General features: G+C 42.7%; 1 protein-coding gene across 1 annotated transcript in view; it reads left to right on the top strand.

The window, feature by feature from the left end:
- The window catches only part of LOC115077688 (vomeronasal type-2 receptor 26-like), a 119,827-nt gene that overhangs the window by 5,699 nt on the left and 99,062 nt on the right, over window positions 1-15,066 (top strand). The window contains exon 2 of the mRNA XM_029579979.1: window positions 11,238-11,529. Within this exon, the coding sequence (XP_029435839.1) occupies window positions 11,238-11,529 (292 nt within the window). The remainder of the gene's footprint in view (window positions 1-11,237; window positions 11,530-15,066) is intronic.

Here is a 15,066-nt window from a genome sequence, read left to right as displayed (position 1 = left end):
GCCGCATGTTTCCTGGTGAATTTACCTTGCTTCTGTTACAGCGCTCAGGTGAACTGTAGAGGGGGAGAAATGTAAAATTATTCAATGTGAGTCAAGATAGATCAGCAGTCAGACCTGAGCTTCAATAACTAACAGAGACCGGAATCCATATGTGCACACCACGTAATACAAAATATTGATTCCTGCACAACACACTGCACTGTGAACAGGAGGAATGGACCTCAGAACAGATTTTTAATCTCAAGGGATTTTATCCCACAGAGTCCTGTATGCTTATTTAAACATTGGTCCACATAATCTCCATCTTCTCTATTATATTTGTTTTTAATTTAATTTAAATTGTATTCTATTTTTATCCTAATTTTTTATTATTTTATACCTAAAATGAAAAATGAAAATGAAGCATATCCAAAATGATAACTAACCTCCAATCTTTACAAATAGTACTGATAGCTTCTTTCAATTCAATCCAATAGTCCATAATTTATTATATCGTTCATATTAAACCTCTTCTCTTTATCCCGCAGTCTGTTGTTCAAAAACAGCCACACCGGTTGTACTTAGATTTTAATGTTGTTCCTTTCTTGTGAAATCAAATCACTTGGTTGTAATATTCTGTTTCAAACCCTACTTTCAATTCAAGAGAGTGGTTTCAGCCTAATAAGTTAATTATGAACATTAAAAAGACCAGACTGAATAAAACCTCTGCTGACTTTCGTTATATACAATTGGATGACCAGGTTTATTCTATTTCAAATAACATTTGTAATCGGGATTTTATGTTGGATTCTGACTTTGCATTACACACCTAGTTAAATGCAATGCAGAAATCCTCATTTTCTTAACTTTTAAAATACCAAATATGTCATTATGAAGGAGGAGCCTCAAACTATAGTTCATGCAGTGGGTTTGAACCAATTGGTCTACTGCAATTCACTTCATGTTGGACTAACAAAAGGATAGTTGCATGCTTTATAGAACATGCAAAATGATGTAGCTGTATTAATTATTGGTTGTCAGTGCAGAGAGTATAACTCCCCTTCATTGTTAGAGCCACATTTGCTCCCAGAAAGTTTTCAAATACATTTTAAAATATAAAGAATAGTTAAAAATCATTATACAAGAAAATGTTGTAACTCGAGGAGATGTTGAAGGAAATAAAATCCCCCTCTTGCCTTTATGTCCTGCAGATAAGTCATAGCTAGCCTAGCGGTCCTCTCCACAAGAAAATGACGATTGCAAACAACTCACACCCGAGCGTTCTCATTGGCAGGACTCGCAGTCTGGAATAAGCCCCAGTTAGGAATGAAGGCAGATCCATTCCAATTTGGTGTTAGACCTCATTATCATTATAGTACTGAGCTACGCTTGAAATCAAGCATAGATGTCATCAGGGGAGGTTTTGACAATGGTACTAACTACATGCTTGTATTATCTTAATGATGATACATAAGGCCTTACATAATATCGCTCCACTCAATTTAACATTTCAAATTCAGCTACACACATCAGTGAAACCAACTAGAAGCGCATATCAGTACAGACTAACCACACAACAGGCGAAATCCTCCCTGAGGAAACGTGCTCTATCCACTGCGGGCCCTTCTCTCTGGAACTCGCTCCCTCCGGACCTTCGCCTTGAACCGTGCCACACTACATTTAAAAAGAAACTTAAGACTTGGTTGTTCGAACAAGCATTCCCATAGAGCTAATGAGCAAGAAAAAAGGCATTTCATATCCTCCGTATCTTCCCCAGCTTACATCTTTCTGAAGAAATTAACACGAAACTGTACCTAAACATATGCAACACTATATTTTATCCTGTTACCAGATTCTACCAAGTTCAATGTTATTTACTTACTTATTTACTTATTAACCTGCTTTTTAGTTATTAACTGGTTAACCATTTTATATACTTCTCTCAAATTAACTATTTATGTTCATTTATGTTTATTTATGTTTCATTATTTATTATTATTATTATTATTTATTATTTCACTGTTATTGTTATTGTTCAAAATGTAAACCGAATTGATCAGTAATTCTGTTATTGGAAAGTCGGTATAGAAAAGTTCTAAATAAATAAATAAATTATGTTTTCTCAAATTAACTATGTTCAATGTAAACCGCTAAATGTTCAATGTAAACCGCTAAATGATCGTTTCCTTAGCGATAGTTATGGTTCCTTGTAAACCGGGGTGATATGTATACTATACAGGAACCCCGGTATATAAATTCTTTAAATAAATAAATAAATAAATGTCAGTAATGTTTGATACCTTGGCCATTATGTAGCTGTAATTTGTAGGGGTGTGCATCTGTTTTCGACGTATTGGCGATCCGCAACATATTCTGTCCTAACCGTTAAATATGTGGGGAGGTGAAACGCATCGCGACTCCCCACATATTTAACTTATTATCTGTTTAATTCGGTGCGCCCAGCAGCGCGCGCTTTTCTTCGCCCCCATTAGCTACTAGCTACCTATGATTTGCACAAAATGGCAGCGCCCCTGCCCTGCATTCCGGTATCCATGCCGATCTGTCTGACCCTTTCCTGTGAGTCACAGTGACTCACAGGAAAGGGTTGGACAGGTCAGCATGGATACCGGAATGCAGCGTATCCATGCTGACATTTTCTGACATGCACTGAATGCAGCCAATAGCAATGAGCCAGCCCTATATAAACATCAGCACAAGGAGCCACGCACTTATTTCCAGCGATGCTGTGGGGAGGTGGGCTGGGTGGAAGAGGGAGGAGGCTGAACTAAAAGAAATAGGCTAGTTAAGCTAGTAAAGGAAAGAAAAAGCTAATTATTCTTTGTTTTGCTGCAGTGCCAGGGTCAGCTACAGCTAGTCCTGTTTCTTTCAAGCTGTTTATTTTGGTCATCTCTGACTGAGAAGAGAAGCTGTGCTAGGTCAGCTAGCACTGACCACCATTTAGGGTGTAGGGCTGGCTTGGAGAGATATATTATTTTCAATTTCATCCATTTTTCTGGAGTGACAAAATTCCTGCTTTTTTAAACAGATTTTTTTTAATTCCAATTACTTAGTCTCTCAGTGCACTGGGCTTCACTGGGCAGTTTAACAGGCTGGGTCTGTGCAGTCAAGTGCCCAGGGAGTCTGCCTCTTTTGTGCTTACAAGCAAGCAGCTTCTGTGGGCATGCCACACACATTAGTGCACAGCCAGGCACTGTGACAGTGGGTACTTTTAACAGACTGATCCTAACTATTTGGTTGGGTCTGTGCAGTCAAGTGCCCAGGGAGTGTGCCTCTTTTGTGCTTACAAGCAAGCAGCTTCTGTGGGCATGCCACACACATTAGTGCACAGCCAGGCACCTTGATAGTGGACAGTGGGCATTTTTAACAGACTGAACCTTATTATTGAGTGGGTCTGTGCAGTCAAGTGCCCAGGGAGACTGCCTCTTTTGTGCTTACAAGCAAGCAGCTTCTGTGTGCACACCACACACATTAGTGCACAGCCAGGCACAATGATAGTGGACAGTGGGCATTTTTAACAGACTGACATTATTATTGAGTGGGTCTGTGCAGTCAAGTGCCCGGGGAGTCTGCCTCTTTTGGGCTTACAAGCAAGCAGCTTCTGTGTGCACACCACACACATTAGTGCACAGCCAGGCACCGTGATAGTGGACAGTGGGCATTTTTAACAGACTGAACCTTATTATTGAGTGGGTCTGTGCAGTCAAGTGCCCAGGGAGTGTGCCTCTTTTGAGCTTACAAGCAAGCAGTGTCTCTGTGTACACACCACACACATTAGTGCACAGCCAGGCACCTTGATAGTGGACCATGGGCAATTTTAACAGACTGAACCTTATTATTGAGTGGGTCTGTGCAGTCAAGTGCCCAGGGAGTGTGCTTCTTTTGTGCTTACAAGCAAGCGGCTTCTGTGTGCATGCCACACACATTAGTGCACAGCCAGGCACCGTGACAGTGGGCAGTGTTACTACTCAGTGACATTAAATCCATAATGTCAGGGAAAGAGAGATGTAGTCGAGTGATTGGGACTGGCAGAGGAGGTACCAAAAAAGACACTAGTGCAACACCACCAGTAGAGCTAAAAAGTCAACTGTCGCACTCTAAACTCTTTGTAGGGGATGGCAGTTCCATGCCAAAAAAAATGAAATCTGACCATGATACATCGCCATTGCCACCACTTGTTTCTGGCCCTGTAGTTTTGGAGGTGAGGGAAGGGGAGGCAGAGTCATGCCAGACAAAATGTAGACACCCAAAAGCAGCAGGGGGACAGAAGTCTCGACTAACACTTAGCGTTGACAAGGTAGCGCAGTCACTGTTTGCTTCTGATTCAGATGAAGAATCTTCTTGTGTAGGATTCTCATCAGAAATGGAAGAAGTAATAGCTGACGAATCTTCGGTAGAATCAGTTAGTCCTCTCTTAGCCAACACAAATGTGCAGCAGGGGAGAGATGAAAGTGATAACAAGGAGGAGGAAGAGCAGTCAGCACAGGCACAGAGGGTGACTGAGGCCGCCTCTGGCATTGCTTCTCAGGGTGCACCCACTACCTCAGCTCCAGTGCCAGCATCCACCCCCAAGGTGTTAGAGAGGGGAGGATCACGAAAGACATCTCCGATCTGGAGACACTTTAAAGTGATGGAAGACTCGCGTTATTCTCGGTGTAATTACTGTGCCAGGGATATTAGCAGAGGCAAGCAAATGGGACATCTATCTAATTTTGGCATTAACCATCATATGAAGAAGCAACACCCAACAAGATTACTGCCATCTGGGGATGGTGGCAGTACCAGTGGGGGGACCCCCTTCCAACCAGTGTGCAGTGGTAGGAAAGCAGCAGAGTCAGCCCATGCCCTCATCCCCTTCTAGCAGTCAGGTCGCAGGCCAGCAACCCCCTGACATGTGGCAGAAGCGACAATCCACCATGGAGGAAATGGGGTGGAGTGCGGTAACGCTATCCCGGGGTAGGAGGCAGGCAGCCTCAAAAGTTGTAACCAGGACCATTGGGGAAATGATTGCCCTTGATGACCAGCCCTTGCAGTTAGTGGAGAATGTGGGTTTCAAGCGTTTTTTGAAGGTCGTACTTCCAAATTACAAAATCCCCTGCAGAACCACATTTAGTAGAAAGGTCATCCCCAGCCTGTACAAGCAGTGTCGCAGTCGCATGCAAGCACTGCTAGCTAAGGCAGAGGGAAGAGTGCATTTCACCTGCGATATCTGGACTGCCATGAATGCTGCACACTCTTACCTCTCTCTGACAGCACACTGGTGGGACATGGCTGAAGCAGGGGCAGCCAGCAACTCTATTACTGAAGAAGTATCAGGGTGAAGGTGGGCTTTACTGCACACCCACCTGACGGACCAGGCCCATAGCAAGCCAATATTCTAGCATGCATCAGACAGATGCTGGAGGGCTGGCAACTACACCAGCGAGACAGGAAAACGCAGGCAGGGTTCTTTGTCACAGACAATTGTGCAAACATGGTTAAGGCAATAACCGATGAGCGCTTTTAGAACATCCGATGTTTTGCACACGCTCTGCACCTGGTAGTGAAGTCAGCTCTGGGCTTGGAGTCCAATGACAAAGACAATGAATACCTGCATAGGTTAATACAGAAGTGCAGGAATATAGCAGCACACTTCCACAGAAGTGTCAAGGCGGGGCAGGTTCTCCGACAAAAGCAGACTGATTTGGATATGCCTCACAAGCGTCTCATTCAAGACATTGCCACCCGGTGGAATTCCACCTTTATGATGCTGGAGAGGTTACTGGAGCTGCAGACACCCCTTCATGAACTTTCTGGTACAATGGACATAGGTGTGCAGAATCCCCTAGGGCATCACGATTGGTTAGTCATGAGTCGGCTGGTAAATATCCTGTAGCCCTTCAAGGATGTCACAGAGGAGCTGAGTTCCAGAAGTGACACATTGGCTGACATCATCCCTATAGTTAATTTCCTGGATGAACATTTGGAGGTCTTTAAACAGGAAGAGGGAATGACAGCTGAGGTACTGCAGTGTCTGGACGTTTTGAAGCAGCAGGTGAAAGACAGATTAAGGCCTTTAACAGACGACCGCACGTACATGCTCGCCTCAGTCTGTGATCCCCGTGTGAAAGGGAAACTCGCCCTACAGTCCAATTGTCTGTCATTTGTGAAGGAGCTGCTGTTAGCAAAAGTCAGTGAAGAGGAGCACCATAGGCGGAGACAGATTAGGCTTGAAGCACAGGTGGAAATAGCAGGTACGTCAGAGAGTTGTGCTGCTAGCCCAAGCAGGAGCAGCACTGTGTCAGCGACAGATAGTACTTCCTCCTCCACGTCAGAATGCCCAAGGCATGTTGCCCATAAAGATTCATCAGTTGTGCAACGGGCGAGAGAGAAAGCAGCTGGCATGATTGACTCTGAGCCCGCCCAAGCAAAGGAGACACCAGCACAGCTGTCAGTGACATGGTATCTCTGAGAGCCAATAGAAAAAATGCAGACAGATCCGCTGGCATATTGGGCACAGAAGTCCACTGTCTGGCCACACCTAGCCAAAGTGGCTCAGCGATATCTGTCATGTCCACCAATCAGTGTGCCCAGTGAACGTGTTTTTTCAATGACAGGGGATATCGTGAGCCCTCACCGCTCAAGGCTGGCACCAGAGTTGATGGAAATGCTAGTGTTTTTGAAAGTAAACCTGCCTTTGCTTGGGTTTCCAAATTTTCCCTGTGAATGGCAAGATGAATAAAAGCAATTCAAAGCCTTGCAGCAGCTCCAATTGCCTCCTATGCTCCAGATAATATAAGCACTGCAGCACATGTACCTGACATGAAACGCTGTGCCTGACCATCCACTGCCTTGTCTGTACGTCCCTACAAGGGCCTGACCTCAAACGCTGTGCCTGACCTTCAACTGTCCAGGCCTTATGTTCCTACAAGTGTTTGACCTCGATTGCTTTGCCTGTCAGTCCAGGCCTTGTGTTCCTACAAGTGTTTGACCTCAATTGCTTTGCTTGCCAGTCCAGGCCTTGTGTTCTTACAAGTGTTTGACCTCGATTGCTTTGCCTGTCAGTCCAGGCCTTGTGTCCCTAGGTGGGATTGACCTCAGTCCTCAACTGCTTTGCCTGTCAGTCCAGGCCTTGTGTCCCTAGGTGGGATTGACCTCTGTCCTCGACTGCTTTGGCTGTCAGTCCATGCCTTGTGTTCCTACAAGTGTTTGACCTCGATTACTTTGCCTGTTCATCCAGGCCTTATGTCCCTAGGTGGGATTGACTTCAGTCCTCGACTGCTTTGCCTGTCAGTCCAGGCCTTGTGTTCCTACAAGTGTTTGACCTCGATTTCCCTGCCTGTCCGTCCAGGCCTTATGTCGAGTCCTAATGGCTGAACACTCGTTGCAATGGGAAACCTCATTCTCTGGCAATTAAAACTAGTACTCCTTCACAGCATTTATCCTTAAATAAAACAAAGAGTTTTCTTTAGTTTCAGGGCAGAGAAGAGAACTTCCTTCATCTTGCTTATGAAGTCATGATCTGTTTGCAAATGATTTAATCCGAACAATTTGTACCATTATATACTCTAGTGGCCAATCCATTCCAAGTGAGTCCTTTCCTGATCTTGGGAAAGGGAACTCTCCCCGGTGTTGCAGCCTATCTCTTAGGACCTGTTGACCCATGTTGAACCGCTGTTCACATGGCACCCTGCTCCCTGTCTCCATGCTTTGAAGGCTCATGCTCCACTCTAGGGGCCAACCCATTCCAAGGAAGTCCTTTCCTGCTCTTGGGAAAGGGAACTCTCCCCGGTGTTGCAGCCTATCTCTTAGGACCTGTTGACCCATGTTGAACCGCTGTTTAGGGGTGAACCCATTCTAGGGAGCCTTTTCCTACACAAAGGAAAGGAAACTCTCCCCTGGTGTATCCTGCCTGTATCTGCCCTCTGTCCCATGTTGAACTGCTGTTCAGGGGCGAACCCATTCTAGGGAGCCTTTTCCTACGCAAAGGAAAGGGAACTCTCACCGGGTGCAGCCTGCCTGTTTCTACCCTCTGACCCATGTTGAACCGCTGTTCCATTTTTTAAATCAGCCTCTTTCTATGCCAAGCTGTACTCTGACTGCTTTTTGGTCTAGCTGTCTTTTGTCAAGGATATTCTCACACTACAGTCCCTGGGAATCCCGGGTGCAGCCAGCCTGATTTTAAAAGACCAGCGAGAGCCCACTGGACCCCAATGGAAACCCCCCACTTTAGGGTCAAACCCATTCTAGGGAGCCCTTTCCTGCTCATTGGAAAGGGAATTCTCCCCAGGGCTCTTGTTTGAATATTTGCTACTACCACCAAAATTGGCACCGGTAGATGCTCCACTCCACCCAGGCATAATTCATCATGTTTCAGGTCCTAGGACTCGAGTTAGACTCCCTGGTCCCTGTTTCAAGACGGGTCGGGTGCACAGTACGCCCAGTTGACAGTCCCACCACATGCTGAGCCTCATCTTGTCTTGCCTCCTTGTCTTTCCCTTATCAAACCACAGGGACCTGACTACCTCGGCTCTGCCATCCTGTCTTGCCCCTATCAACTTTCTGCCACTCTGCCTTGCTGCCAATCACCAGATGTCTCACTCAACTCCTTGTGGTGTTCTTGCCACTCTCATGGTTCCTCAGTGTGTTGGTGCATGTCTTTCTGCTTGCTATGTTCCCCTTCATTCTGCTGTAGGATGTCAGTTCCACTTGTCGTGCTGCTTTGCCTGTCGTGCTGCCTTCGAGGGTTTTTGCATCTGTTATCGGTGCTCTCTATTGAAGCTGTGGTGTTTTTGACACTCTCGCTGCACTCTTGCCACTTCTGGTACCCCTTTGCACCTTTACAGTGCCTTAGGCTATTCATGCCACTTTAGTGCCACTTTGCCACAGTCTAAGTACCTTGGAGCTCTTTTGTTGTTGTGATGATTGCTCCCCAGAAGTTTCATCAAAATTGATAATAAAACCCCAGTTCTGCAGCCAAAAATAGACTGGAAATCCTTTCCCCATTGACTTTAATGGGAACCGAAAACGTATTCACATATCAACGTATCGGATTATCCATACGTCCGAATGCAGCGGAAATGACCCCCGACGAATATGTATCATGAATGCAATGGAAATTTTTTGGCTGCACATCCCTAGTAATTTGGGCTATCTTTCCCTAACTGCAAAGTGATGCACCCCATTTATTTACTTATTTACTTATTTATTTATTATATTAACATTTAGATCCTATCTATAGTGAAGCATTAAATGTCATTTGTCATTTGCCATTTGCATGTCCACTCTCCCAGTTTTGCAAGGTCAGGTTGCAATTCCTCACAATCCTCTTATGTAAGCTTACATTCAAGCTTATGCTTCCAGTGCTGCCTCTGTCAGAGCAGCGCTGGAGGTCCCTGGAGTGGGGCAGAGGTTCTCTCACTCTTGGCTGCAACATTAAGGGATCCTGGGGGGATGGGAAGGGTCAGGGGAAAGCAGGAAGGGGACCTGTGCAATTTGTCATCTTTATGGGAGGTTAGGTGGATGGAACTGAAGGGAGAGGGGAGAAGGATCAGCCGATCCTACAGTTTATCAAAAAGAGGAACACAGGGTCTGGGTAAAAAACCGGGGATTGTTAAAGAAATAAAATGGGTCTGGAGGTGATGATAGCACGGCCCGACGGGGCCTTTGTATAATTTTTTGGGCAGAGGGAGGGGATTAGCCTTCTTGCCCTATTATTTCTTTTTATTGGATTCGTTACTAACAGTGCTTCTTAGCCGGATATATTTTAAAGCTCTCTGGTTAAGAAGTATATTATCCTGCACACAAGTCTGGATAGCTAAAAAACCTACCTTGCTATATATTCACATGTACCCGGTTACATGTAGCCAGATAACTATGAAGTAGTACATGGAGTGAGACGTTCAGCTCGCAGAATATAAAGGACAAGTAATATAGATAACTTTAGCTGGATAACTTGTCCACTAAATGACCTTCAGAAAATGATGCCCCACCGAATGCAGAGAAAAAAGCTTCTGCATATGGGCCCAGCATGGACAAATCAACTGCACATTGATATTCATTGATATTCATAAAGAAGGCATCATTGAGACTTTTAGAAAACATCTATAAACCCTCTTATTTTGAGAGACCTCTAATGTGTAACCGCATTTCATGAGCTTATAATTTTTAACAAGAAAATTGACTTTCTTGTTCCATGCATGACAGTTATTGATTTTAATTGAATTAATTGAATTAACTTTGTTTTTTTAGTAGTTTGTGCTATTGTACTTATTCTATTATATACATTTTTAACTGTAAGCTGCTTTTACTCAAAGATATAGTGGCATAGAAATCTGAGACATAAATAAGATGCTGACAGCAAATATTTTAAGAACAAATTGAAGACCTGTTTAGACAGGTTTTTAAAAACACTTTATTAATGGTTCTCAAGTGATGATTTAATCAGTTTTCTGATTTTATTTTCAATGATCATTGTGTGTCTGTCTGAATAATGTGTACTGATGCAACGTTTTGTGTGTAAATTATTATTATGTAGATATTAATCTGTGATCTACTTAGAGCAGTGATGCTGAATTAGGTGGAACTTAAAAGTTTTAAATTAATAAATAAACAATACTGTTCTGACATCAATCTTCAAAAACAGTTGGTGTAAAACGTCCTGCATGTAGTTTATTTGATTTGCTATGCTTAACATTTTGGTCACTTTGGATTAGCAGTCTAAAAAGACAAACAGGGTTGGATAGGATTGGATTGGATTGGGATGCCAATGAAAAAAACACTGAGTGATTTCAAGTCCTTCATTAAGATTATCAGGCAGGAGTGACCTGTAGGTCAGGATTGAATCCATGTGTGTTTTAGGGTTTCAGTAATGGAATAAAAAGGGGAGAGTGTTATTAAGCCAAGTTCATGTTTTATGTAAACCGATGTGATACTCAAAGTGTATGTGAGTATATAAAAATCTTTAAATAAATGAATTAAATAAATAAGATGTAAGTTGGGATTGAAATGAATGAGCAATTATGGGGACTGGAGGGAAGGCATCTCAATACATAGGAAGCACAATGTGTTGCAGGACTGGGTTGAGAAACACTTGTAGACTTTGGTGGTGAGCTTCTATAGTGGCATAGGAGAAGGTACTGCAGCTCAAGATTATGGTGCACTTGCATAGATATCTATGGCTTATGCTTTTTCTCAGTTAGAATATATATGAATCATTAAATTATTGAATAACTATTAAAGATATGTTTACTTGCCCTCAGATGGAGCCTACGTTATTTTCGGCATCTCTTCGCCTTTTATTTTGCCATTCAGGAGATTAACCAAAATTTGGAGATATTACCCAACATCACCCTGGGCTTCCATATTTCTGACTCTTGCACTGATGCAGGTTTTTCACTATGTGGAACTCTGATGATCTTGTCAGGGATAATGAACCCTGTTCCTGGCTTTAGCTGTCACCAGCAAGGCCAGTTGGCTGGTTTAATTGGAAGCTTCTCTTCAGTAACATCACATGCAATTGCAAGAGTTACAGGCATCTATAGGTACTCACAGGTAAATCAAGAACTTGTCTCTCTGTATAATTGCTTGGATCTGCTGCATCCTTAACTGCTTTGTCTTGTCCTTGTTTTCGCAGCCTGGTTTAATGCAGGTGATTTCTGGGTATGATAGCTTGCTAAAGATGTACAACTGATGCAGTAATTTGCCACCTAGATTTAGAACTATTATTAATCATGGTAGAGCCAAGCCATCACAGCAAATTTATTTTGGTGAACACCAAAGAAAAACATGCTTAAGATTACACAAAACATGTCACCACAATTGGGGCTTGACTTGGTTGAACAAGTTCACATCAATGCAGCAAGATTAGACTTTATCAGTCAAAATAGAGATGTAAGGACTTATTAAAAATATTTTTCTCTCATAGATACGTAGTGGGTGAAAAGTCTTAGAAAAACAGGCCCTAACCCCTAGATTCATCAAAATGCTATAATATTGCATGCATAACACCCATGGTAAGAGAAAGAGGCATGTTTAGAATTACCACACCAGTAATATCACATACTGTGGTATAGTTTTTGCACCCCACAATACCTCTATTTCTTGAGAGACAGAGAGAGAGACTATTTATAAGGTACTCATGGTAGTCAACTATTTATATCTCTACAAGAGGGCCAGCTAATAGCTCGAGATGAAGTGTCAGTGGTGGTTTAGGGTTTAGCGGCCAATTTTACATGCAGAGTGAGATATACGAACCACACAGTACACCTTAGTGAAGTGCGGAAAGTCTCACAAAGATGAGATTTCTACTATGATATCTCAGTCTGTCTTGATGATACCCTGTTATAGAGTCCATCAAGCTAGGGTTAGAGAACATTTTACCTCAAGCTATTAGCTGGCCCATAGTCAGGGCCAGCTAATAGCTTGAGGTGAAATGTCAGTGGTGGTTTAGGGTTTAGGGGTCAGTTTTACATACAGAGTGAGACGTGCAAACAGCACAGTACACCTCAGTGAAGATTTGATGTCATTTGGATGAGGAAAGTCTCACAAAGATGAGATTTCTAAAATGTTCTCTAACCTAGCTTGATGGACTCTATAACAGGGTATCATCAAGACAGACTGAGATATCATAGTAGAAATCTCATCTTTGTGAGACTTTCCGCACTTCACTAAGGTGTACTGTGTGGTTCGTATATCTCACTCTGCATGTAAAATTGGCCGCTAAACCACCACTGACACTTCATCTCGAGCTATTAGCTGGCCCTCTTGTAGAGATATAAATAGTTGACTACCATGAGTACCTTATAAATAGTCTCTCTCTCTGTCTCTCATGAAATAGAGGTATTGTGGGGTGCAAAAACTATACCACAATATGTGATATTACTGGTGTGGTAATTCTAAACATGCCTCTTTCTCTTACCATGGGTGTTATGCATGCAATATTATAGCATTTTGATGAATCTAGGGGTAAAGGTTTCCCCAGAGGCTCTCTCTCTCTCTTTTATTCCTCTTAACACCCCCCCCCCCCCCGAAGTCCAGAAAGGGCCAAAATTCAATTTGCAAAATGATTTGTTTTGGGTCGTTATCTGTCAAATTTCATTATTATAAGAATTTGGGAGGTATTAATTTTGTGTTCAATCATTTCGGAGTTAGTGCACACTAATGGGGCTTAGTACGTAATAACTTCATGTTAGGGCGTACTAAGTCCCGTTAGTGCACATTAACCAGTTTTTCTAATTTTGGGCTTAATGCGCAATATTGGGACATTGGTGCGCACTAATTAGATGTTCGTGCGCATTAAGCCATATTAATGTGCACTACCTAGTTTTCTAATTTCGGAATTAGTGCATCCTAATAGGACATAGGAAGCACTAACTGGTTGTTATCATGCACTAACTAAAGGCAGTGAACACTAACAAAAAATGTTACCAATAAGTTAAAAAGTGTCACTTGGGGAGGAGTTCATTAGTCAGAGTTATGGTTCTGCATTTCCTTTGGCTGTCTCCTTCTAAATAGACAGTAAGGAATCAGTCAGTGGGAATTCAGAACCTACCTCTAGCTAACAAACAGCTCCATGATTTAAACTTTTAAACTTATTGTTACGATTCAATGAATCGGTGAACCTTTGGGCTGCAATAACCAGGTAGAAACGCTTACCGTGGTTCCTCGTCAGCGGGAGATGAACCTCAGGGCTGGCAGCCGGAGTTACCAGCAGGGCAGTGGTATTGACAGTCTGGAGATGAGTCAGACAGCAAAGAGACAAAATCCAATATCCAAAGCAGGGTCAGAGGCAGGCGGCAGGTAAGGCAGAGTTAGTTTTTGGGTACTTGCCAGGTTCTTATGGCCTGGATTGGCCACTGTTAGAAACAGGATGCTGGGCTTGATGGACCCTTAGTCTGACCCATCTTGGCATGTTCTTATGTTCTTTTTTTTTGTTTGTTTGAATAATGTTTATTGAGAGGCATAACAATCACTAATACAATAATGGCATAGTCATCTACAGATCAATATAATAAGCATTACATAAATACATGATAAGAAACCAAAAACCCCTCACGGTATTATATAAGAGAAAATAGAGAATAGAAAAAAGAGAAAAGTTAAGGAAAGAAGGAAAGTGTAGAGAAGAGAGAAGAAACCAAAAAATGAAAAGATAAGTAAGACAGATACCTAAGACACCCGCTTAGAGGTTAGCAGTACATAATGCCCCATAATACGTATTAGCATGATTCGGATGAAGAGCTACCCAAATATTAAGTGAATGATAAAGTGTATTCGTCAAGCGGCTTCCACACCTGCGCCCAGGTAGCAAGTCTTCTAAACTTAATCGCCATTGCTTTCTCATATTTACTGTACATACAGACAGAGTTCCACCACATGTGTTTAGAGAAAAGAGTACTCTGTTTCCAGTTAGCTAGAACATTATGTAATGCAATGAGCATTAAAAAATCTAACAATTTACCTTGAGCAGTGCTAAACTCCAGGGTTGGATCTCTACTACGCAGGATAACCATGTTGTAGGTAATGGGGCCTGATAGAGGCAATATGCGAGAGATGATTATCCCGATCTGAGCCCAAAACTGTTTAACGTACGTACAGTAAAATAGCATGTGGGAAAGAGTGCTATTGGGGTTAGCGCAAGACCAACAAGTATGAACCTGAGATAACCCCGCTCTGTGGATTCTCCACGGTGTCCATATAGCCCTATGCAGTACAAAATAAGAAGTTTGGGTTAAACTCGAGGAAAGGGATATACGTACAGATTTTTGCCATAATTCCTGCCATTGTTTGTTGTCTAAATTAACGTTCAAAGTTGACATCCAGTGGGATTGTATTCCCCGAAGGGAATTGAGAGGCATTTTAGACTTGAGAAATTTATAAATTCGAGAGGCAAGATGTCCTTTCCCCTCGTAAAGGGCATAAAAAGAGGTCAAAAATGGGTCAGAGCCAGATAATACAGTAGGAATATTCACCTCTTTAAGAGCGTGGTGTAACTGTACCCAGGCATAAAACTGAGAAGTCGGTAACTGAAATAGATCTTTTAAATGATTGAAAGGGAATAATTGACCATTATCTAGGATACTAGAGAGG

The sequence above is a fragment of the Rhinatrema bivittatum genome, chromosome 16 (assembly GCF_901001135.1).
Source record: "Rhinatrema bivittatum chromosome 16, aRhiBiv1.1, whole genome shotgun sequence".
Taxonomy (NCBI): domain Eukaryota; kingdom Metazoa; phylum Chordata; class Amphibia; order Gymnophiona; family Rhinatrematidae; genus Rhinatrema; species Rhinatrema bivittatum.
The sequence above is the reverse complement of the archived record's forward strand: the minus strand, read 5'-3'. Positions and strand labels throughout refer to the sequence as shown.